This window comes from Anthonomus grandis, chromosome 8 (assembly GCF_022605725.1).
Source record: "Anthonomus grandis grandis chromosome 8, icAntGran1.3, whole genome shotgun sequence".
NCBI classification, from domain to species: Eukaryota; Metazoa; Arthropoda; class Insecta; order Coleoptera; family Curculionidae; genus Anthonomus; species Anthonomus grandis.
This window is the reverse complement of record NC_065553.1, coordinates 8,692,234-8,718,676: the sequence shown is the minus strand read 5'-3', so window position 1 is coordinate 8,718,676 and position 26,443 is coordinate 8,692,234. Positions and strand designations below refer to the sequence as shown.

The following is a 26,443-nucleotide window of genomic DNA, read 5'->3' as shown; positions in this document are numbered from 1 at the left end:
GTATTGCTTTAAAAAAATTTTTCTTTGGTTTACTCAGTGCCGATTAATACTGAAGAGCAACTACGTCAACGCATTATCGACTGTTCCAATCAAATTCGTACAACCCCAGGGATATTCCACAGGGTACGCAGATCATGGAGAAGAAGAGCAGATGTCTGCATTGAAATGAATGGTGGTCACTTTGAACATTTACTATGAATGAATTAAGAAATGCATTATTTTAATAAGGAATTTTGCTAATTGGTTTATTTCGTTTTTTAAAGCAATAAGATGTTTTAAAAATCATAAAATTTAGATTTTTCAATTAATTATTTAATAACTACGTGTTTACTTTTGAAACCCCATAACTTTCATAGGTTTATGTTGTTTAACCAGTTAGCAACCCATCAGAGCAAACTTTTTGCCTTCAATTTTCTCGAAAACCATCGTTCTGGGCGATGTGCAACAAGAGTACCTTTTTTGTAGAAAAAAGTATGTAGTTTTTAAAAAATGAACCCACGTTGCGAAAAAAATAACCTAAAAAAAGTTATTCACGAATTAACCCCCTACCCTTGCAAAAACTACCCTTTCCGATTTTCCAAATTATTTTTCAGTATCACCATTTGATTTTGAGTCAAAATTTATGGCAGAGGATTTTTTTTCGAAATTTTATCTCGTTTTTTAAGCCTACAATTTCAAAAAATCGTTTTTTAAATTTACCCTTTCAGTGCCCCTAACTCCCTTAATATGCATTTTCCGCCCTATAGTTATAGGAACTTTTTTTACAATTTTTAGGAGTACTATTACCCCCCGAATTTTTTTACACCATTTCAATGACACCCTGTATATATTCTAGCATTATTAAAATATACAATAACGGTAGTTACAATACTTTTCAGAAAGTATTGTATTGTATCAAAAAAAAACAGAAAATATTGTATCTAAAAATATTTATAGGCTCAGTACTAATCATTGAATATTTACGACAAACTTATGACAAATATTTAATGATTAAAAAAAATATCACTTAGCGATTAACAATAGAAAGGATGAACCTCTTAAACAAAAAAAACTAAATTGTAATAAGTAAAAGAGAAAAGTTCAAGATGATCTGCGAATTAACTACGCATGCTACGCAAGAGATGCACCCACTATCCTTGATTTTTCACAATATTATGAACCAGTTTGGTTCTTTTAATTTTTTTGGGTGTCATCTCTTCCTTTTTCGGTAACAACGATCTCAGCATATAAAAGGATGTTTTAATTAATTTGGTATCAGAGCACATCCAGCACTTGTAAGGAGCAGCAGCAATTTTTATAATAATCATCATGAGGGTAAGAATTAATAAAAAAACTTTAAATTGATCAAATATGATTAAAAAACATGTTTTGTATTTTATAGGTTTACATTTTAGCATCACTTTTAAGTGTAGCTTCTTGTGCACGCTTAGATAATCTATCCTATCTTCCTCCTACCCAAGGATCTCAATTATCTATCAACCAGCGTAACACCGCTGGCTTTGACAGCCATTCCAGTGGAAGTTTTGCTGCAGGAGGTTTCTCTGGTCATTCTTCTTCCTTTGGAGCTACTCAAAGTCAATCTCATGCAGCAACTTCTAAACAAATTCCTATTCTAAAATTCGCTTCTGATAATAATGGAGATGGTTCTTATAAGTAATATTTATAACACAGTAAAGTACTTACTAATAAAAATTCTAATGTTCCAATTTGTAGTTTTAACTACGAAACTGAAAATAGAATCTCAGCAGAAGAGCAAGGAGATGCTAGAGGAGATGGTACTAAGGCTCGTGGTTCTTTTAGTTACTCTGACGCTGACGGTCAACAAGTTTCAATTTCATATACTGCTGATGAAAACGGTTTTGTACCTCAAGGTGCTCATATTCCAACTCCACCAGCAATTCCTGAAGCTATTTTAAAAGGTCTTGAAGAAAGTGCTGCTGCAGAAGCAAGAGGTATGTTTTATAAATTAAATAAGTAATATTATCAACATTATATAATTTCCAGGGATATTCGATGACGGTTCTTATCATGGAGAAGGATTAGCCGAATCCCAGTTCCATGGAGAAGGTCTTAGCGAAGGACAATATAGAGGTGAAGGTTTGGATGCTGCCTCTTACAAATCTGGAAGTGCTTCTGGTTCCAGCTTCGATTCCTCTTCTTTTAGTTCATCTGGATCCAATGCATTTGCTGGTAAAGCTGCTAACAATGGAGGATATCGATATTAAATTTATGAAGTATGTTTTGTTAGACACATATTTTTGTGAAAAATAAAAATTGTACGGCATATTGCCAACAAAAGGCCAAAAATTCGTTTTATTTTAATCGGTAAAATAATTTTTTATTTGAAGCATTTGATGAGTTGAGTATAGAGTTAAGGAAAAACTTAATTAGGCATTGTGCCAAAATGCGTTTCTATTTTGACATGAAATTTATTTAGTATCAGACTGTCAAAAAAATATATATAGAGGATTTAAACAAAAATGGCCAACAGAAGCTTTAACTAAAATCTTTGTCATGGTTTATATATTCAATATTTTTCCCTGTATCGTAGATTTTTGAAATGTTTAAGATGAGATTAGGAAATTTGGGAAAATGAAGTGAAATGACAAGTAAATATGCTAAATACCATGACGATATTTAAATTCAACTCAAGGTTAATTTTTTTGCCCAATATATATATATATATATATATATATATATATATATATATATATATATATATATATATATATATATATATATATATATATAGAGTGTCATATTAGAAATGTAAATATCTTTGAATTTAAATAAGTTGAAAAAGTGCAATTTGGTACAAACATTATACAGGTAGAGATAACTACAATCACCATATTTTGAGTCACCCCTTAGGCCCAATGCATCTCAATTCCAAAATTTTAAATGGGGTCATCCCTTGTGGGATACCTTAATTCAAAGGTCTTTTAGTGTAGTATTCACCTGCACAAGAATTTTTCCTAAATTTTATACAGAGTCAAACAAAGGTTTAAGTTAAATAAAATCACCTCTGTTTTTATGAAGTGTGGAACTGGTTGCATTTTAAACACAACAGTTTTTAAATAACCTCAGAGAAAAAAGTCGAGGGGTGTAAGATCTGGTGATCTCGCCGGCCATTTCATTCGACCTCTTCTCCCAGTCCACTGATCTGGAAACGCATCATGTAAAAATTGCCCCATACGAAAAACTTAGTGGCGCTCTATCTTGTTAAAAGTGTAATAAATCTTCGTTCAGGTTCCTGTCAGAATGTTAGAAATGAGTTAAAAAAAATATTATTATTTTTATTTTGTCCAAAATAAAAAGCATTTTGAACATCTAAATAAATAAAATAGCACTTTATTAAAAATAGAGTTTATCTCATTTAACGTATACGTTTCCTTGAACTTTATATGATTACTGGAAATGATCATTCGGAATCTGATAACGGGTTTATGCATTCACTACTCTTGGACTAGTATGTTTTAATTTAATACAAAGTTATATTATTATTTGACCATTATTCATAACATCAGAATTAGTTTATATACTATAGTGATTACTCATAATTTTTAAGGCACTTTAAATTCTATTAATACATAGATTATTTGTGCATATAAAAAATTGATACCACAGAATTGACTGTGTTAACATTTATGAGTTGTAAATTATGAATTAAAAACTAAATAAATATTATAAAAGATATATAAAAAAGTTGTATAAAGACAGCATGATAGCTTCTCATGTTATCTCCTTTTAAATAATTGGTAAAAAAATAATACGGCCAATTTTTATTCCAAGTCAATATAATAAGTTATAATAGTGAATTCACCCAATCTCAAAACTGAACTAAAAAGCAAACAAATTCACTATTTCCAATATTGAATCGATTGTACGGCTATAAATATGCTAGCAATTTAGCTACTATCAGCATATCTGAGAAAACGACGATTAAACACATTATTTATATTTTCTCTATCAATTAATGAATCTAGTCCTGCAAGTGAAACAAAGAATTTTAAGAGGTTGAATATTTGACATGCCCCTTCTTTATATAATTGATATATTACCAAAAATTGTTTTTATTTCCGACCATTGTTTCAAGACTTCGCAAATTATAATAGAAAGGATTGTCTTTTATATTTGCTTACATGAACTTACAATAATAAAAAGTAAACAAGAACCTGCAATAAGTAAAAGAGAATTTTAAGATTATCTTCAAAATAACTATGTATGGTACACGAGAGATGTGCTATCCTTGATTTTTAGCAATATTGTAAACCAGTTTGGTTTTTTTAATTTGTTTTGGTAACATCTCCTCTTAATTTAGTAACAACGATCTTTGTGTATAAAAGGCTCGTGTAATTGATTTAAGTTAAATAATTTAAATAAAATAAACTCTGTTTTATAAGGTGCTTTTTTATTTAATAAGATGCTTAAAATGTTTTCCATTTTAGGGCTTAAGATTTAATATTTTAATAATTTCTATTACACTAGTTGTCTCCAAAAATAGACTGTATAATTTTTTGTTATAGTTATCACATCCTGATAAGGCTTAATTTTGTTAGATCTTTTTAATTGATAACAATCTTAATTTTAATGATCGTTTGGACCTTTTCGGTTCGATTTAAGACTTGTTTGACATTTTTCCAAAGTGCAGGCTTGACCAAGAACTTCAATTAAATTATTACGATACTTTTTGATTTCTGTTGCCAAATTAGAGATTTGGTGATATTTTAGCATATTTTTATAAATTTCGTGTTTTTTGTTAATACATTGTAAAAGACTGACATGGAAAGACCCGATGTATGTAGTGTTTCATGGTTTTTTATTGACTTTTTTCCGATCATTGGTTTTAGAGGAATAAGTTATGAGGCAAAATTTTCAGTTGCTATATCAAGATTACGGGCCCAGCATTCCACAACATTCCAACTTTTATTTTCAAGAAGATTCCTTGTAAATTTTTTTATATTTTTTGAATTGTTCTTGCATATTTAAATGAGAATCTGCTGCAACCTTAGAGTATAAGTGGAAAATAGTCGGTAATTTTTTGTTTCACAATAAATGATTTAAATTTATTTAAAGGTATTTTACAAAGATGTGATTAATACAAGAATTACTATCGGCATGCTATGTTGACTCAAAGTATTTTAACATTAATATTAATATCAGCAGTCCATACACAAATGTCATATCTTTGCAAGGCTTTACTGTAACTAGAAAATAATGTGTCTAATGCCTCTATAAAGTTTTTAATAAGAGTGAAAGGTGAGCAATAAGTTGCAAGAATGTTAATTTTTATTTTATACTTAGAAATTTATTTTTGTTCATTCCTACGATTTCAAATTCATATTGCGAATCTTGTCTAATATATATAACGGTAACAGTTATTAAGATTGCCTCAAAGTTATAATCTGAAATTTGTTATAACCCTTGTACATGTACAATAAAAGTACTATGCTAGAAACTCGGTACTAAATCTCTACAAAAAGACTTCTTGTAATCCTTGTAATTCTTGATATATTAGGTTAGTTTTTGAGTTTGTAATAAAAAAAAAATTCTAAAAAAAGCACTAAAAATTTTCAAATAATTGCACAAATAACAATGAAATTAGAGATATTCTTTAAGTACAATTAAAGTCATTTCCAAAGGTTTATTTTAAGTGCTTTTGGTTGTTGATGTAATTTAAGAATTTCTAAACAGCAAACTTGGAAAATAAAAAAGTATAATAAAAACACATTTAAACTCTTTACAACTCAACACACATCAGAACATTATTCCTATATTTTGTTTAAATATAAAATTTAGGATTTATTCACTTACAAAATATACATGAAAAGAAATTATTACTTTTAAATGTATTAGGTCTTTCGGATGTGTGACTTCTAGTTTCACTTTCACCAAATTAACCAAAAAGTTTTTAATTTCCAGATGAAAAGTTATAGAAACATTTACCAGTTAAGAAAAATACAAAAAAACTTTTACCAATTGTTTTAACTATTTTTCTAGTTTAAAGTATTATTTTTAATTTAAGTTTTTAAATAGAAACATAGTTCAATATTGGTTTTTTTTGCGTCAAGTTAAAGTTACCTTTCATAACTTTTTTTGCTACTTGTATTAACTTTTTGAGCTCAAAACGAATTATTTCGGTATTATTTGTACTTGATATTGATTTTTTTAGATTCAGGATACATTACAGACTAAATACAAATATAAACAAAACGTGAAAAATATGCTGAAAAAATGTAAAAATGTCAAAAGGCATATTTTTTGAAAATCCTGAAAATAACACAAAATCAATGATATAAAAAAACCCGAGACTTTTAGAACACAAGTTTATTAAGAAAATATCTTCTATCTGAGCCTATCTATATGTCCACCAAGTTTGGTTAATCCTCCGCCAAACACCCTGTATATTAAATTTGAATTTGAATATGATAAAAATCTTATTGAGTGCACCATGAATTACAATCTGTATGTGCACATGGTTAATTGAAATACAGAAAAAGAACTAATTATAAGTAATGGTAAATATAATATTATACTAAATACTTAAATACGTAAATGATGAAAGGAATAAGTTATACCAGAAAATAGAGTGGCAAATAAGCACGAACAAAGTCATTTAGTAAACCAAACTATATTATTTACGAGTAATTATGTATTAATTTTGCGTTTTATTTTATTAAAGTTTTTATTTTTTATATCAAATGGAAGCATGTTGTATTTTTTTGGCACTATATAAAAAATACTTTTTTGACATTTTCCAAGGTTTATATTTTGAGTTACTGCTTCTTTTTTACAGTTTGCTTTAGTGTTAAATGTATGACTTGGAAAATTTGCCTGAAACTGCCTTAGTTGGTAGAATTTATAAATGAGTAATTATTATTAATAATATATAAATATTAATATTTATTATCTGATTTTCGCTGGCACATATTCTATATGCGCCTACCAATTCAGATTTGAGTCAATAACTATTCCGAGATATTTTATTTCTGTTGTGTTTTTTATTTTTAAGTGACATTCACACTGAAAATGATCTGAAGAGTTATGATCGAATCACTTTGCTACAATTAATAAAAATGCTTGCCATTTAAATCGGCATACATAAGCTCGTTAAACAATAAAAAAACTGCTATAAACTGTAACAGAAAGGTTTAAGACCATTATTGGAATTAACACGCATGAGATGCACCCACTATCCTTGATTTTTAGCAATAATTGCGAGCAAGTTCGGATATTTTTATTTTTTTTGGGTGTCATCTTTTTATTGCAGACAACCATTTTAGCATATAAAAGGACTGTATGTAGTCGAGTTTATATCAGAAGACATTTAGCGTTTGCCAAGAAAAGAAATTAAATAACAGCTAATAATATGAGGGTAAGATCAACTTTTTAAGTATATACTTGTAATTGCCTATTAATTTTAAAAATGTCCTAGGTGTACATTGTCGCATTCTTTCTAAGCGTAGCTTCTTGTGCGCGCCTAGATAATTTATCCTATCTTCCTCCTAATCAAGGATCTCAATTCTCTGTTAATCAACGTAACACCGCTGGACTTAATAGTTATTCCAGTGGAGGTTTTGCTGCAGGTAGTTTTTCCGGTCATTCCTCGTCCACTGGAGCTAGTGCAGAAACTTTTAAGCAAATTCCAATTTTAAAACTTGCTTCTGATAATAACGGAGACGGTACCTACAAGTAAGATCTTTAAAATTAATTTAGTTCAAACCGACTATTATAAAATAAAAATCTTAGATTAAACTACGAAACAGAGAACAAGATCTCTGCCGAAGAGCAAGGTGATGCTAGAGGAGATGGAACTAAGGCCCGAGGTTCTTTTGGTTACACTGGAGTTGATGGTCAACAAGTTTCAATTTCATATACTGCTGATGAAAATGGTTTTGTAGCCCAAGGTGCTCATATTCCGACTCCACCTGCAATTCCCGAAGCTATTCTAAAAGGTCTTCAAGAAAGTGCAGCTGCTGAAGCCAATGGTCAGAAGCACTTATCACTTAATAAGATACATGCATAAACTTAACACTCCATTTGTAGGTATACTTGATGATGGTTTTTACCATGGAGAAGGTTTGGAGGAATCTCAGTATCATGGAGAAGGTCTTAACGAAGGACAATACCGGGGTGAGGGTTTGGATACTGGTTCTGGTGCGTCTTCCTCTTCCCGCACTTTTGGAACAAGTGCCATTAATGGAAATTCTGCTATTAATGGAGGATATCGATACTAAATTTATGTGGATTTTGTATTATAAATTTGTAAAATTGAATTTGTAGAGCGTTTTGTCAAATAAAAGCTTAATATTTTTTATCATGAACTCGTTTTGTCTCTTTTTTTAGTAAATTAGGTAAGGAGAATATTAATTTATATTTAATAAACGGAGAATCTAACACTAAGAATCCAAAATTTAAAATAAATTAGTCTTAAAAAATTGTATTTAGTAGATCTATCAACGAAAAAAAGAAACATCAGAAAAATAAAGTTTTTCTAAGATTATTAATTAAAAAAACGTTGCTTTTATACCTATATGTTTGCTTTTATATATATTCTATTTATACGGGAATATCATAGTAAGAATTTTGTTTAAGATATTTCTTTTAATCTATTTGTTTAATGTTTTTAAATACCTTTTGCATTAGGTAAATTCCATATCAATATTAAAGTAATCATTCCAAAAAAGATAAATTTGTGTCGTAACATAAATTATAATGAATTAAAACACAATTTTACTATACAGGGTGTCCGGAAGGTAGTTGCAATCTTTTTAAGGGATGATTGGTGATTTAATTTCGAATAAGTCAAACCAAACATATGCAGCTTAAAATCCATTTTCAGATTTTTTGATGAAAGTTTTGCATATTTCCAAAAAAACTAAAATTTCACTGTATTCCATCTACTGTGACGTAGAACTTGCCAGACTCATGGTCAATGAGTTGCTTTACGGTAAACTGGTACAGCATGAAGTAATACCACCAAGGTGTGGTAGAGATAGTGGTCAATGAATTGAACCACATTCAAATAGTACAGGTACAGCAGTCTCCAGACTAGAAAACCTTGAAGTCACATAGCCACGGTGCAGAAGGCCTCACACCAAGTTAATGAACCGAACTAAAACTACTCACAAATCTCCTTACATATTAATGATGTAACTAACAGAGCGGAAAGAAAACAATAACTAAACTATATAATTTACTATAAGGGATTGGACCTTAATCCCTGTTAGAATGTTTTTGTTGTTTTTTGAATGTTGCTAAATATTCAAAAAGACCAATGAAAAATCTGGGATATATGATATTAATTACAATGATTGTAATAGAAAGTACACCGGACAAACCAGAAGATCAATTAATGTCAGATATAAAGAACACATAGCTCATGTGAAATATGGAAGAGTTGAAAAGTGAAGTGTGGCTGAACATGTTCTAAGTACTAGTCACTTTGTAGGAACAACTTAAAATTACTTGAACTAGTTAATAACAATAGAAAATTGGATGTAAAGTTTAGCCATATGACAAATCAATTTTATTAAATTTTATTTAAGCATCAGTACTTTATTTCGCATTTTAATATCTCTGCTTGTTCTCCCAGTTAATATAAATGCTTGTAATTTGTGGTACTTAATTGAGTAATCACTATACAACACAAAATAAACTTTGAAACTTAGATACCAATTGTAAAGTGCGCTGTATTATTGAATAAATCTGAAATTTGGGTATTTCTTAAAAAATATGCATGTGATGAGTGTATGATTTAATTAGTCACTGAAACATATTTATAAAAAGTTGCGAATTTTGTTACCTATGTTGTCCGATATTAAGTCGTTATTTTATATTTCATTAATTTAGAGAATACTTTTTCAAGTTCATTTAGTGAAAAGAAGAAGAAAATAGACTTTTTCACATATTTACCAAAGCATATAGAGTAATTTCTAAATTAATATTTATTTAAATATCCAAAAAAAATAGAGACAATATCATAGTTTAACATAGATGAACATGGGTTTGTATATAGAATTCACAAAAGTGGACTTATTATTACTCTTTCAGACCTCATCATTCCAACGCATGAAGTAATGTGACGGAATTAATTGCTTTTGTGAAATCTAATATTAAACCAAAATACTTTTGTTATCATTTAATAAATTGACAATAACGCCTGGAAAATAGCTATAATCTTAGACTTTTTCTGCCTAATTTTTCTGCATTTTCATTTGTAATCTTACAAGCTTTAAAACTTTAAATTTTCAATATGTGTTAAATGTGTGGTTATTAATAAAATAAAATCAAACTCCAAAATTCATTTTACGGCCTTTATTTTTGCCATTGCTTATTGTATTAGACTCTGTACAAAAATCCTATTATTCAAAAAATCATATCCTTAAAACATGTGCCTCTAATATTTGTATCCACCATTAGCAGCATATCCTCCAGAAGTCTGTCTGGCAAAGTTACCACTGTTACCTTCATGATATTGTCCTTCGTTCAAACCCTCTCCACGATAAGATCCTTCATTTAATACACCTCTAGCTTCAGCAGCGGCATTTTCTTGCAGAGATTTTAAGATGGCTTCTGGAATTGGTGGTGGAGTAGGAATATGAGATCCTTGTGGATTATATCCGTTTTCGTCAGCAGTGTATGAAATTGAGACCACTTCACCCTCAGGAGAGGTGTAGGAGTAAGAACCGTGAGCCTTGGTGCCTTGTCCTCTGGCTTCTCCCTGTTCTTCAGCTGATATACTATTTCCAGTCTCGTATTGATATCTAAAAGAGTTTAAATGAGTATTTGAATTAATTTTTTTAATAATTCTTGTTACCTGTAAGTGCCATCTCCATTATTATCGGCAGCCAACTTTAAAATTGGGATCTGGTTAGCGCTAGATCTAGAGTTGGTAGCTCCAGACTGGAAGTTAGAACCAGACTGGCTAAATCCAGAATTAGAATGACTTCCGAAGTTAGACTGGCTTGTGAAAGAGGTTCTTTGGAAGGGGGGGAGGTACGTGTTAGTTGGAGCGTTTGTATTGGACGATCGCTGGTTGGGAGGAAGGTAGGTCAGGTGATCCAGACGTGCGCATGCTGCAATGCTTATGAGGGAAGCTAGGATGAACACCTAGGAAAAAAATTAAAAGAATAAATATTATTATTCCCTTATAGGTCTTATAGATCAAAATATGAAGTAGGCCTTACAATAAAAATAAATTAGTTTTTTGAAAAAAAAATTGTAATTATGCGATTTAGATCTAAAGCATAAAACTAGCTGAAAGTTTATTAATGTAGAATCAACTATGAATGACTTTTTTTAAAAATATAATAAAGAAATAAGAATTGCTTAACAAATAAAATAATTTAATAATTTTCGTGCATAAAGCACTCACTTTACACTTCCCAGGGTTTATAAAGTTTGACAATCCCGTAGAAAAATGTGTCCGTAATTATTTTCTCATTTATATTAATGCATAAAAATTATTTATTATTAAAAATAAAATATAATTTAAAATTTAAAAAAATATTAATAATTCTTTTTTTTTGATAAATATATTTCAAATCCTGTTACAAAGATCAAAGGTTTATTGAAAAAAGCGGACCACAAAGTTTCATAATTTAAACCTTAAAAATATTATATGAGTAGAAAATTTTATTTTAAAAAAGTATATTTTCTGATAAAGTGCTTAATAAAATTTCTTGTGTTCTGATCTTATACGTTTCCTTAGAAAAATGAAATAAGATAAACAAATATAATTAACATTAGAAATATTATTTTTTACAATAAAAATTTTAGCTATATGCTAAAAATGTTAAAGATGGAAAGATTGGAATCATTTATGTAAAGTATATAAATAGAACATATTACGGTTTTCAATAAATGTATTTTAAAAAGCTGGTTAAATTTTTTTTATCATTTGCTCAAAAATTATTAAAATTAAGTAAAGAAAATATAAAACATTTCATAAACAAAAATAGTACGAAACAACGCCTATTTTAAGAGCCGCCTAATTATTAAGTCTTTAAATAAACCATTTTTACCTTCATTTTAATTAGAATAAACAATATCAGATCAGAACCGAAGAACTAGATAAACAACTAAGGTATTTATAACAAGAGCACTTGTTCAGATTTGATGGCATCACATTGCGTCAGTGCGAGTTTTATACTTTTATTCATCTTTCACCCCACCTGCTCAAGAAACCAGGATGATCTTAAAAAAATGTCAGATATCGAAATAATCGTTGAAAAGGATCCACCAAAAAGCAATCAAGGTTACTGCAAAATGATCTTGATCTTATTCATTTTGTTTTTGCCATTGTTCTGTATACGCAGATGACATGTAATAATTGACAATAATTTTCTTGTAGTACGCATTTAATATCCTGAATGATAATTTATTGGTAAATTAAAATTTGATGGGAGTTGTTAATGCATGGTGATGTATCCGTTTTATTGATTTATCGATTGATGCTAATTTGTCTGGGGCTTGGTAGGTTGTTAATTGCGGAATTATATTAATAACTTACGTTTGATTAAAATAGATCATTATTTTCAGCGCTTTTTAGGTATTAATTTTATATTTAATTTTAAAATTAAAGTAATTTTTTGGCTACTGTAAGTAATTTTCTTCCCCCGTCACATATACAATTACTACAATACAATACAATTTGCAGATGATACTTCAATTGTTTGTCAATGGTATGACGTATAAAATTGAGAAAATTAATATTTCTGTATAATAAGTTAAAAAGAATCTGCATCGGAATTCTCAGCATGCTGTTAGGACACAACAAATAAAGTTGGTTTATCAGGGCACAGTATAAAGAACAAGATGTTTCTTCAAGATGTTCAAGATGTGATTTCTAGTTTATGTTCGGTGATCAGGGTCAGGACCAAAAAACCATCGACTTGTAGTATAGGTACTTAAATGGTATAAATTATATATTAATTTATTATTAAGCAAGTTGTGTAAGTAGATTAGTAATATTGTTTAAGAATATTATTATATTATTCTGTACATATTTTATAAACGGTGCTTTGTGCAAAGTTATGGATAATTTTAAAGTCGTCAACTGCAAGATTTTTAATTACTACCAAAGTATCATTGGATATTATTTTCTGGTTTACAAATATTCCAACCCACCTTGTCATTGCAATTTTAATGAGAAAATGGGACCTAATAAAGACCGATGTACGTTATCTTTGCAAGAAGTTATAGACCTCGTGAATATTCTATTTCAGAAGAAATTTTAATGAACAATTACCAACAAGTTTTTGCGTTAGGTTTAGGTAACTGTAGGTGATACACAGTTACCTATCCAGGGTGTTCATTTGAAAACTTCCCACAGCGGATTTATCGAAAACCTTTATGTTCTTCCCGTTCGGCAATGGCTAGACGACGAGTTTTCAGATAAATGGATAGGGCGAAGGGGGCCTATAGAATGGCCTGCTAGATCTCCTGATATAACGCCGTTAGACTTTTCTTTTCTATGGGGTCATTTGAAATCTATTTTGTTTACTCCCCAACTCGAAAGTTTGGATGAATTCATCAACGCATCATCGACAGCTGCCATGATATCCCACAACAGGTTTTTGAAAATGTCCGTCAGGAATTTGAACATCGCCTATATCATTGTTTGGCCAAAAACGGGCAACATTTTGAACACTTATTGAAATAAAAACTGATATTTTCATGTTTTTGTTTTCTATCTGAACAAATTAAGATGAGCAATGATTTTTCTATTTTTCTTGAAAACGAATCGACCGATTTAAAAAAATCGTCAAAATAAAAGACTTTGAAAGACCTTTTAAACAAGCTATCACTTGATACCCCTTGCCATTTAAAATTTGTAAGGGGATGACCCTGGGGGGCATTAGGTGAAAGGGGGTGAAGTTATTTTAGGTTAAAAAGTTGTCCCCCTTGACAAACCTTTTAACGTATTTCGGCGTTTTTTTTTAAACAGTGGTTTTCGATAAATCTGTGGTGGGAAGTTTTCAAATGAACACCTTGTATATTGAATATACGAAAAACGTCTAGTTATATACTAGCTTAAGCCACTAGTTTATTTCTATATACACTTTGAATTAGATCCACGATATGATGACCTACTAGTCATGTTTTTAAAAACCACTAGTTTTTTTTCATGATGAACTGTTTTCAATTTAACCCACTAGTAATTTTTTTAGAAACCCCTAGGTTATTTTATGATAAGCTGTTTTCATTTTAACTACGAAGATAACCTACTAGTTTTTTTATCAGGCACCGCTAGTTTCTTTCATTATACATTTCGAATTGTGTTCAATTTATGACCTAGTAGTAATTTTTGTATAAACCCCTAGTTTGTTCTATAAAAAACTCAATATTTTAACTGCTAAGATCAAACAACCCAAGAATTAAACCAATTTAAACGAATCAAGAGTATTTGATAGGTTTAAATTTGAAAATCCAATGTCACACGTTGCCTCCTCTTCACATGAAGGAACAAGAAGTTATCAATCTGTAAACTTTTTTTTAGTGGAAGATTTATAACAGCTTCTAGCTCATGTGTTTACATTTATTGGACATTATCTAATCATTGGATAAGATAATTTATTGCAATTTTTTTATCGACGGCTAGTTTCTTCGCCGTTGTACATCGGTTATCTCGCACCGATTTATCTTGATGATAATTTGGTGTATCAATCCTGATAATCGTAGAATATTCCTTATATTTATCTAAGTATCATTTTATATTACTTTTTTCACTTTGTAACAGTTTTTTCTTTTTAAGCACATAAAAAGCTTTTGATTTGAGTATCCCGTTAACAGAAAAATTTAAATATGACAAAAAATAAAAACTTACGTAACAAATGAAGGTTCATTTGTTTTGTTAAATAAAGTCATTGGCGATTTTATGTTCTCTATAATTATGCACCACTGCAAAAAAGTCTTATATATAATAGTTTTCAAATACCGAATCCATAGATAGGTTTTATTAAAATTAGATATATAGTTATTTATTCAGGGTCTATTAGATAAATATTGCTTTTATTTTTCCAAAAATTTCCAATTTTTAAAACTTCTTGTATTAATTTATGGCAGTTTTTCATTTATCGCATTTATTTATACTGAAAATAGTTAGTATCATTAAAATTAAGTAAAACTCAAAAATAAAATGTATGTCCTTTATTTATGGCATTGGTGATTCCACTAGACTCTGTACAAAAATTACTATTATTTCAAAATCATATCCTTAAACATAAGCTTCTAATATTTGTATCCACCATTAGCAGCATATCCTCCAGAAGTCTGTCTGGCAAAGTTAACACTGTTACCTTCATGATATTGTCCTTCGTTCAAACCTTCTCCATGATAAGATCCTTCATTGAATACACCTCTAGCTTCAGCAGCAGCATTTTCTTGCAGAGATTTTAAGATGGCTTCTGGAATTGGTGGTGGAGTGGGAATATGAGATCCTTGTGGATGATATCCATTTTCATCAGCAGTGTATGAAATTGAGACCACTTCACCTTCAGGAGAGGTGTAAGAGTAGGAACCTTGAGCTCTAGTGCCTTGTCCTCTGGCTTCTCCTCGTTCTTCAGCTGATATACTATTACCAGTCTCGTACTGATATCTAGAAAAGTCTAAGTAAGTACTTGACTTGATTTTTTGAATAATTCTTGTTACCTGTAAGTGCCATCTCCATTATTATCGGCAGCCAGCTTTAAAATTGGGATCTGGTTAGTGCTAGATCTAAAGTTTGCAGCTCCAGACTGGAAGTTAGAACCAGATTGGCTAGATCCAGCGTTAGCATGACTACCAAAGCTAGACTGACTTGCGAAGGAAGTTTTTTGGAAGGGAGGGAGGTATGTGTTAGTTGGAGCGTTTGTATTGGACGATCGCTGGTTGGGTGGAAGGTAGGTCAAATGATCCAGACGTGTGCATGCTGCGATGCTTACGAGGGAAGCTAGGATGAAAACCTAGGACAGAAGTTAATTTAATTTTAATAAATGCTATTAATATTTTATATACATTAAAATATTAGGTATATGTGTTAGTTTAGTATATGTACCTTAAATATTAGATAAATAAATGAATTTTTAAGCAAACAAAATTATGATTGAAATTTACACCTGAAATCTAAATATACCTTGAGGTCTATAAATTTAAAATTAACTGTAATTTTCTAATTTTTCTAATATTGTTGAATATTTTTTAAATATTACAAAGAAGTAAATATTTTCAAACAAATAAAAGAATTCAATCATATATTTCTTTTTTTGGAAAAATATTTCGTTCTATATCTGTATATATTTTATAAATTATATTAATATATCTAAAATATTAAGCATCAGAAATAATATTTATTTAAATATGAAAATTCTTATAAAACAATATACTTTGATATATGTATATGTATGTTTTACTTCAAAGACCTAATATTCTTTTATTGTGCCATATCGGATTATTTATAATGATCTTTTTAGCTGAATAATTAGAATTTCTGTATTAAAAATAAATTAGGAAAATTTGAAATTAGTGAAAAATTTAAATTCCTAAATAAAACAGTTTAATAATAGTGAAAATACGATAAATATTAGTAAACATAAATGAAATTTCTTATTGCAAAACAAAATAATTTTATTAAATTATAATATATATACGCATATGTACACATATTTTCTATCTTATATATATTTTTCAATTTTTTATTTTATTATATATTTTTTTTAGAAAATAAAATAATACTTAAAGCAATTAAATAAAAATAATATAAAAAACTCAGCAGAGTGGCATTTAATGAAATATATTTAAAAAAATGTTGAGTGACAATTTTATTAATTTTTCTTACTCTTTTAGTAATTTTCAAAAGGTTTTAAATAGTTATTCGATTTTCAGCTAGAATCTAATAATATCAACTCTTATTATTTTCTTTTATATTATATAAATTCAAAATTTGTAACTTTTATTCTATTAACAAAATAAGGCATTGATCAAATTTAAAAATTACTTGAGATTTAAGTCCTAACAAAAATTAAATCAAATATAAGAAGGTATATTTAAGTCAAACTCTGCTACCTAATTTGAAAAATCATGCATCTAATTATTTAAAAGCGGGTTTCATAGTATTTAATATAGCTTAATTTACTGTTTATGAAATAGCTTTATTTATTATCAAAGTTTGAGGCAATATAATAAGACCCTGCAAATGCAAACTTTTAAAGGAATTAACAATTATTTTAAAAATTCTGAACAGTTTTTTTATGCTCATTGATATTTTGACAACTAGATCTTTAATTGATTGTGATATATTTTTTTTTTAATCATGTAAAATTTTTTCTAAAAGTGAATGAAGTTAAATGTAATAATTAATCCTCTAGAATTTTTACTACAATAACTAAATACTTTAACAAAACCTGTTTTTACCTTCATTTTAAGTTCGATAAATAATATCAAAACCCAGCAACTAGATAACCAAGTAGATAATTCAAACAAGAGCACTTGTTAGGATTTGATGGAGTCACATTGCGTCAGAGCAAGATTTATACTTTTACTCATATCACCCCACCTGCTCAAGAAATAAGGAAGATCTCCAAAAATGTCAGATATCGAAATAACCGTTGAGGATCCACCAAAAAAACAATCAAGGTTGCAGCAAAATGATCTTGATCTTATTAATTTTGTTTCTACCATTGTTCTGTCTACGTGAATAAACACATATATTTTCGTGCACGCATATCCTGAAGGATGGTATTGTTTTCCGTAAATTAAAATTTGATGAAATGACAACGTCCTTGTGTATCGGTGGTATTGATTTATTGGTTGCTATTAATCTGGCTGGGGCTAAGTGAATTGCTTATTGCGGAATTTTGGAGATACTTGGCGCTTGATTTATATAGATAATTATTTTTGCTATAAATGTGCTCTAAATAGTTCATATTATTAATCTTAATAATTCATTATTAATCTTAGATCACAAATGATTAGTAACTGGAATATTTAATTGAATGCGTTTGGAGCATTTACTCTTAAGAATTAATAGGCGTTTTTATTTAGTAAATAATCATATTTTTATTAACTATTTTCAAAAATTAATATTTTTATATTCACATAATGCAAAAGAGTACATGGGCAAATAAAGACTATTTCCAGCACTAAAAAAAGATGAAAATAGATCACAATACTTAACGTAATTAATATAAAAATATTATGCATGACTTACATTAACTACATAGCGCATTCCTGTTAACACTTTAGACATAAAATAAACTACTTAAATTTACATACAGTGTGTCCAAACGTGTGTAAAAATACCTTTTACAGGTTAACGAGTTAATTGATTGAAAAACGCTTGCACAATGCTCTTTTATTTTTTTGCATGTTCTCAGATTTCTGCAAAAAAAATGGGTACGTCAAGAAGACTAGGTAGCTGTCAACTTTAATATTTTAAATAGAACACCACATTGATTAATACATTTTTGGATTCTATATATTAAATTCTAAATACATTTCATGTATAACATCCTATAGCAATCTTGAACTGTTTTTGAAATATCAACAATTGAAAATTGAATTTTTTTAAAATTTATCAGGTTATAAAATCCAAATGATTTAACTTGGAGAAATACGGGTTGCATTATTGATCTAGTGGAATCTCCAACCACGTTTCCCATAATTCGCGGCAACGTGGTTGAACTATAGCAATTGGCAAGGCGGTCACGTATGACATATGACAGACATTGAAATACAAGGCACATGTAGAAAAGAAGACTGGTTTTTCGTTTTTAATAGAAGACATCACGTTATGAAATATAGGAATATTTGCAAATACTCACATTTAATTGTAGATCGATGGATATACAATTCACGCATATTAATAGAGTCTACACCGAAATAATAACATAAGGAATAATTATTAAATACGTATTTACTTAAACTAAAATGTCAAGGAAAGGGATTTAGTTAGGCTGTTTTAATTGTAAATTGCAGTTTTGATTTAAAACTATTAAATGGGTTTAAGAAACATCAAATTAGTCAGTAATAATGTCATCAACGTACCGTTTGAAAAAAAGGTAACTGATTAATGCATACTTTTTAAAGTTAACTCATAATGATATCGGAGCAAAAAGGTGATAAGTAATTACCCATACTTAATCCAAAGACTTTCTAATTGACGATTTTAAAGGAATTTTTGTATAGTGATAATCAAAAATGTGAATTTCAAATGCATTATCAATTAAATTGACTCAATTCTTTAAAATAAATTGATTATATGCAAAATATTTAACCTGTGTGGAACCTGGGTAATCTGAAACATTGTTTTTTTCTCATGATATATTTTCTTCTTTTTTTTTTCACAGTAAGTGAATAAAATTCTTAACTGTTTAGTTGAATATAATATAATAATTGACATGCATGGTTGATGGAACTATTAGGGCGGAGAAGTCACATAAGCTGTAGAGCAAAGATTTGGTGAAAAATGCTGGTTTTATAACTTAAAATTTATTGACTTTTGATATATTTTTTTTTAAATTTAATTTATTTATTGCTTTATTTTCCTCTTAATTGTAATTTATGTTAAAAATATTTTTTTTTAAGTAGTAGCTATTGCATTGCAGTAGCTATATATCTAAATTTCTTTTATTTCAATAAAAAACGATTATTATTATTATTATTATTATTATTATTATTATACACCTTACGAGAATTAACGAAAAATTAATAATTAAAGTTATTAACCTGTGCTCGTATATATTCGAGAACAAACAATATCAATTTTAATATAATCAAATAAGCAAGATGTGTAACTCCAGAAATGTTAATTTTAAAGATAATCCTATAAGATATTTTATATTACCTTTTATCAAAGTTCACCAATATTAAACCACTAATATTTAAAAAGCTTCGAACCTCGATAAAACTAAATTACTACAATAAAAACGAGCATCTTCGGCAATTGCGATATCAAAAACCAGGACATTAAGGTAATCAGTAAGTTCAAGATCGTCTCCGAAATTAAATTACATCTGGTGCATCATACTGTCCTTGCACATTCATGTTTTTTTCCTTAAATTCGCATTAACTTTACATTTCTTTGGTGTCATCTTTCCTTTATGTAAGAGGGCACTGTAACATATAAAAGCCGTATCATTACAAGCAGATGGTATCACATGCCTTTTACGTTTTAAACAATATACCTGTAAAGCAACATTATGAAGGTAAGTTTATATTCATATTAAGTATGAAAACTTATTTAGTATTTTTATTTTTAGTTCCTTATCTTAGGTTTTATTCTAACTATTGTTAACTGTGCAAGCCTAGATAATCTTGCTTATTTACCACCCAATCAAACATCTCCGAATCCTTTGTCTAATCAGTATCTACCTGCATCGAATCACCTATCAAGTGGAGTATTTGGAAGCTCTTCTCCTGGAAGTTCTACAAATACTCTTAGTCTTAACCAAAATAGAGGAGGCTTCGCTTCTAACGCAGCATTTGGAAGTTTTGGAGCATCTGGAGGATCCTTTGGTAGTTACGATAGTAGTTATAAAAGTTATGGTGGATCATTTAATTCTAACCAAAGAGGACAAGCAACTCTTAACCCACAAGGACTATCAACCTCATATGGTGGTTATTCTGGAGCTGGTAATGGTTTGGGTTCAAGTCAAACCGATTTTAAAAAGAATTCAAACCAAATTATTGGCGAAGCATCTATAGGAGCATCTTTTAAAAATCAAGGTAGTTCAGGATACTCCGGATATTCGTCTTCTGCTTCTTCAGGAAGTTCTTTTGGAGGATATGCAGGAGCCTCAGGTCAAACAAGTTTAAAAAGTAGTGAAAGCCTTATTCCTATTCTTAAACTGGCTAATGATAATAATGGCGACGGTACATACAAGTAATATTTTTTTTTAATTAAAATTTTATAAAATTTAAACAATATTTATTACTATTATTAGGTACAGCTATGAAACTGCAAACAGCATTTCAGCCGAAGAACAAGGGGATGCAAGGAATGGTGGTACCAGAGCTCAAGGCTCTTTTGGCTACTCTGCTCCTGACGGTCAACATATTTCTATTTCATACACTGCTGACGAGAATGGATTTCTTCCTCAAGGATCACATATCCCCACTCCACCTCCAATTCCTCAAGCAATCTTAAAATCCATTGAGGCAAATGCTGCAGCTGCCGCCAAGGGTATAGTAATAGTATTTCGATTCCTAACTGATGGTCTAAATAATCAATTTTATAGGAAATTATAACGAAGGTGCCTATAGAGGAGAAGGATTAAATGAAGCATCTTATAATGCTAATGCTGGAAGTGGTTTTCATGCTACTTCAAGTTCTCAAAGTTTCCAAGGATCTTTTGATTCCAGTGCTATTAACAACCTCCAGGCTAATGCTGGTATTAATGGAGGATATAAATACTAACAGTATTATTATTGTGATAATTAATTTTGTAAGATTTTGAAGCAGATTTCCTTAATAAAGGTACTAAAAAGCATTCGTTTATTTTACTTATTTGCCACCCTGCATTCATCCATTCAATATATATATTATACCTTAGGTTAAGGCTGAATTCTTACCGATACTTTTTAATAGAATGTCTTAATAACAAAATTCTAGAAAATTATTGAGGTGGATCTTAAAATACCATCAAAAGTTAGATTATACGATTATTCTACAGTTAATAAACTCAAACACCAGACCAAAATATCTTATAAGTAATATAAGTGATTAAAACAAAAGAACAATTTATAGAAGCAGCATCTTCAACAGCCACAAAATGAATAGCTAAAATTACAATACAAAAAATGAAATAACTTAACTACAAATCAGATAAAAAGCGTAAAAAGAGAATTCCTATAAGAAAACCATTAGATATCCATAAGTATTATGCGGTTCATTATTTTTAACTAGTAAAGACTTGATAACTAATACAAGACATAACAACCTTGCACTTGAAAATGTCATTATGTAAAAACAACTTGTTAATTATGAAAAATAAACAAAAAAAATAACATAAACTTATTTGTTTATGTATGGCTCTAGTTTTCAAATGAGATGAAAACGAAAAGTATAAGTTTGCATACTATTTATTTACTAGTTTAATATAATAAGTTTTTGGTAAAATGCATGCTTATCTCTATACAAAAAAAACAGTACAAAAAAAGTATATTTTTTATGTTAAATTATTTATTGTTGAAATAATTTAATTGTAATTAATCCAAAAAAAAATGTTTACGAAGTTTCTAGTTCAGATATACTTAGATATATTTATGTGTCTATATGTACTATTCAAAGAAGTATCTAGTAAAGTAAGAAGAATCCATTGTCTTATGTTAGAGGCCTCATTTGTGAAAGATATATTTTAATAAAAAATTATTTTCTTTATTTAACAGGATTGTATTAATTTTTTTTTTAAATGAATTAAATTTTTTACGCTAATTTCCATATATGTATTTCCACTTAAAAGTAACACCTATATCATTACTTACAAGCTCCAATGAAATGATATCTAGTATAGGTGTACCCCAAGGATCAGTGGTGAAACTATCAATCTATGTTAGTGATTTGTCGCATATTTTAATATATGTCCATTTTACCATCTTTGCAAATTATTTGCCTCTTATTGGTAATTGAAATATCTTTTTTTCTAGTGGCTAAAATGTTATAATTATTAATTTGTAGGATACACCAAGGGCTATTCAAGCATCCTCTGAAAAAAATATTGAAAACCATACACTAGAAATTAAGATATTGATATTTCTCTTACTAGAAAATCTGGAAATAAAATTATTTTACTCTTATTGTCAACTGAATATCTTAATTTGTAATAGCTAAAATATTACAATTATTAACTTTTAAGTTACTCCAGAGCTTTTTAAGCAACTACTGATGAATTGTTAAAATCCATATACTAGAATTTAAGATATTGATATTTTTCTCAGTGAAGTTCCTGGAAAAAATAAAATAAGTTGTCTCTTATTGGTAATTAAATAGGTTGATTTTTAGTGACTAAAATGTTATAGTTATTAATTTATAGGATACTCCAAGATTCTTCAAGCAACTACTAAAAAAAATATTGAAATCCACACACCAGAAATCGAGATATTGACATTTTTTTGACTGGAGTGCATAAAAAACATAAAATTATTTTAGTCTTATTGGCAACTGAATAACTTAATTTTTAGTAAGTAAAATGTCGTAATTATTAATTTTTAAATTTTTAAAATACTCCAGGGCTATTCAAGCAACTGCTGAGAGAATTGTGAAAATCCTTATACTAGACATTAAGATACTGATATTTTTCTTAATGAAGTTCCTGGAGAAAATAAAATAATTTGTCTCTTATTGGCAATTGAATATAGTTTATTTTTAGTGACTAAAATGTTGTAATTATTAATTTATAGGATACTCCAAGGCTCTTTAAGCAACTACTAAAAAAAATATTAAAATATTCACACCAGAATTATTATTATTTTTTTTTGAATTTACAGCTTTTCTGTTATAGAATGCTCTTAAGATCGTTTAAGAAACCTCAAGAAAGTTTAGTTTCTAACGAAACAAACTATAATTTAAGGTCTTCAAATAAAGTTATTATTCCAAAATGCCAATAATGTGCGGACAGAGAAGCTGGCTATACCTAACTCCAAGACTATATAATAAAATCCCTGATGATATTAAATGTTGTGAAAGTTTTATTAGTTTTAAAAGAAAAGTGTCAGACTGGTTACTGAGGGTACTATCGCGAGAGGATTTAAACAGTTTTGTGAACCAAAAAGAAAACAAATATTAAATTATATACCCAAAGACTTATATTGAAGTGATAAAGTGTAAGAAAGTGTCACACAAAAAGCAAAATGATTTTTGCTTTTTCGACAATACTTATGAACGGTTATTACGGTAAATTTATGGTAAAATATGTATTAATATAGAGATTAATATTGAATTAAAATTGTATTTTACATTTGTTTAATAAACGTCCTATATACAGAAATCGAGATATTGACATTTTTCTGACTGGAGTGCATAAAAGACATAAAATTATTTTACTCTTATTTTTAACTGAATACCTTAATTTCTGATAGTTAAAATGTTGCAATTAATAATTTTTAAGTTACTCCAGAGCTCTTTAAGCAACTACTGAAAGAATTGTTAAAATCCATATACTAGAAATTAGGATATTGAGATTTTTCTCAGTGAAGTTCCTGGAAAAAATAAAATAAGTTATCTCTTATTAGCAATTAAATATCTTCAAGGCTCTTTAAGCAACTACTAAAAGGATAGTTTAAATCCATATACTAGAAATTAAGATATTGATATTTTGCTCAGTGAAGTTCGTGGAAAAAATAAAATAAGTTGTCTCTTATTGGCAATTGAATAGGTTGATTTTTAGTGACTAAAATGTTCTAATTATTAATTTTTAAGATACCCCAGGGCTATTCAAAAAACTACTGAGAGAATTGTTAAAACCTTTATACTAGAAATTAAGATACTGATATTTTTCTCAGTGAAGTTCCTGGAAATAATAAAATAATTGGTGTCTTATTGGCAATTGAATATCTTGATTTCTAGTAGCTAAAATATTATAATTATTGATTTATAGGATACTCCAAGGGCTTTTCAAGCAAGCACTGAGAAAATTATTGAAATCCATACACTAGAATTCAAGATATTGACATTTTTCGCACTCGAGTGCCTGGAAGAAATAAAATAATTTGTATCTTATTTCCAACTAACTATCTAAATTTCTAGTGTCTAAAATATTATAATCATTGATTTCTAGGATACTCAAAAGGCTTTTCAAGCAAATAAAAAAAAATTAATAAAATCCAAACACTAAACATCATGATATTGACATTTTGGATATCCAAAATTAGCTATACAATGAATATATTCCTTGTACTTGAACATACTTTATAATAATTGGACTGTCTAATTACCATTAAGTTTGGATACAGATCTAACTTATATATATTTAATCTGTAGTTTGGACACGTACTTAATGAAATGGTTCGTGAAAAGGGTAAACTAAGGTTACATTTAAAAAAAAAAGTATTTTTAATGCATTTATTTAGAAAATCTGTTTCACATATACAAAATTAATGTACAAAAATAATACTGTTAGTATTTATATCCTCCATTATAGGCAGCATTAGTTTGAAGGTTACCATTGGTATTGGAACCAAAAGATCCTTGAAAATTTGAAGAACTTGAAGTACCAGCAGAGTTATAGGCTCTTGTATTTAAACCTTCTCCTCTGTAAGCACCTTCATTATAATTTCCTACAAAAAATTTTATTCAGACAAACAGCTAAGACTTTGAATATTATTACTATACCCTGAGCTGCAGCTGCAGCATTTTCCTCAATGGATTTTAAGATTGCCTCAGGAATTGGAGGTGGGGTGGGAATATGAGATCCTTGAGGAAGAAATCCATTCTCGTCAGCAGTGTATGAAATAGAAATTTGTTGACCATCAGGAGCAGAGTAGCCAAAAGAGCCTTGAGCTCTGGTACCACCATTCCTTGCATCCCCTTGTTCCTCGGCTGAAATGCTGTTTGCGGTTTCATAGTTGTACCTAATAGTAAATGTTGTTTATATATTAAATAATTTTCTTTTTAGAAATATTACTTGTATGTTCCGTCTCCATTATTATCAGCAGCTAATTTTAGAATGGGAATAGATTTTTCACTATTCTTTAAACTTATTTGACCTGCGGCTAATGAGTTCCCTCCAAAAGAGTTTGCAGAAGAAGAAGAAGAAGAGTAACCGGAATATCCAGAACTAGCTTGGTTTTTAAAAGATGTAGCTCCAGAAGATAATCCACTAATAACTTGGTTTGCATTCTTCTTAAAATCGGTTTGACTTGAACCCAAGGCATTACCAGCTCCAGAATAACCACCATATGATGTCGATAATCCTTGCTGATTAGAACTTTGTCTAAAACCGGCTTGGATTGGTTGGTTAAAATTAACTGAACCACTAGAGTGTCTGAATCCACTATTGGTATTACCAAATGCTCCATTTTTATTAAGGTTTAATGATCCTTCAGAGGCTCCAAAACTTTTACTGGGAAAGCCTCCAATAGCACCATTAGAAGAAAACCCTTTTCCATTTTGATTAAGACTAAATGTACCACTAGTACTTTCTAAGCGTCCATGAAGCGAGTTGCCAAACGCTCCAATTGATAATTGATTAGATGCAGGTAGATATTGATTAGATAAAGAATTTGCAGATTTCTGATTGGGTGGTAAATAAGCAATATTATCTAGGCTTGCACAGCTTACAATAGTTAGAATCGAAGCTAAGATCAAGAACTAGAAAAAAATAGTTAATCAATTATCAGTGTTACTAATAAATATAAATATATATGCTTACCCTCATATTATTGCTTTTGAAGTGTAATGTCTACGATTTAAAATGCTTGTGATACTATCTGCTTAAAATCCTACGGCTTTTATACTTTATAGTGC

The 26,443-nt window shown here is 29.0% G+C and overlaps 6 protein-coding genes across 6 annotated transcripts; 3 read left to right on the top strand and 3 right to left on the bottom strand.

The window, feature by feature from the left end:
• The first annotated feature begins 1,240 nt into the window (after positions 1-1,240).
• LOC126739493 (pupal cuticle protein 20-like) lies at positions 1,241-2,307 on the top strand. The gene is made up of 4 exons (XM_050445195.1): positions 1,241-1,314; positions 1,382-1,653; positions 1,714-1,952; positions 2,005-2,307. Exons 1-4 carry the CDS (start codon positions 1,309-1,311, stop codon positions 2,223-2,225), a joined length of 738 nt encoding a protein of 245 aa, XP_050301152.1. The 5' UTR covers positions 1,241-1,308; the 3' UTR covers positions 2,226-2,307.
• Positions 2,308-7,299: 4,992 nt separating this feature from the next.
• Positions 7,300-8,324, top strand: LOC126739581 (pupal cuticle protein 20-like). Its single transcript, XM_050445333.1, has 4 exons — positions 7,300-7,375; positions 7,436-7,692; positions 7,750-7,988; positions 8,047-8,324. The coding sequence occupies exons 1-4, from the start codon at positions 7,370-7,372 to the stop codon at positions 8,235-8,237; spliced, it is 693 nt and encodes a 230-aa protein (XP_050301290.1). The 5' UTR covers positions 7,300-7,369; the 3' UTR covers positions 8,238-8,324.
• Positions 8,325-10,302: 1,978 nt separating this feature from the next.
• On the bottom strand, positions 10,303-12,136 carry LOC126739582 (pupal cuticle protein 20-like). The gene is made up of 3 exons (XM_050445334.1): positions 12,027-12,136; positions 10,820-11,112; positions 10,303-10,766 (listed from the first exon to the last, which is right to left on the bottom strand). The coding sequence occupies exons 1-3, from the start codon at positions 12,030-12,032 to the stop codon at positions 10,400-10,402; spliced, it is 666 nt and encodes a 221-aa protein (XP_050301291.1). The 5' UTR covers positions 12,033-12,136; the 3' UTR covers positions 10,303-10,399.
• Positions 12,137-15,138: 3,002 nt separating this feature from the next.
• On the bottom strand, positions 15,139-17,484 carry LOC126739583 (pupal cuticle protein 20-like). The gene is made up of 3 exons (XM_050445335.1): positions 17,395-17,484; positions 15,655-15,947; positions 15,139-15,601 (listed from the first exon to the last, which is right to left on the bottom strand). Exons 1-3 carry the CDS (start codon positions 17,398-17,400, stop codon positions 15,235-15,237), a joined length of 666 nt encoding a protein of 221 aa, XP_050301292.1. The 5' UTR covers positions 17,401-17,484; the 3' UTR covers positions 15,139-15,234.
• Positions 17,485-20,072: 2,588 nt separating this feature from the next.
• On the top strand, positions 20,073-21,470 carry LOC126739579 (pupal cuticle protein 20-like). The gene is made up of 4 exons (XM_050445332.1): positions 20,073-20,186; positions 20,241-20,863; positions 20,925-21,163; positions 21,219-21,470. The coding sequence occupies exons 1-4, from the start codon at positions 20,181-20,183 to the stop codon at positions 21,395-21,397; spliced, it is 1,047 nt and encodes a 348-aa protein (XP_050301289.1). The 5' UTR covers positions 20,073-20,180; the 3' UTR covers positions 21,398-21,470.
• A 3,555-nt stretch (positions 21,471-25,025) lies between these two features.
• On the bottom strand, positions 25,026-26,443 carry LOC126739578 (pupal cuticle protein 36a-like). The gene is made up of 4 exons (XM_050445331.1): positions 26,349-26,443; positions 25,602-26,287; positions 25,310-25,548; positions 25,026-25,254 (listed from the first exon to the last, which is right to left on the bottom strand). Exons 1-4 carry the CDS (start codon positions 26,352-26,354, stop codon positions 25,094-25,096), a joined length of 1,092 nt encoding a protein of 363 aa, XP_050301288.1. The 5' UTR covers positions 26,355-26,443; the 3' UTR covers positions 25,026-25,093.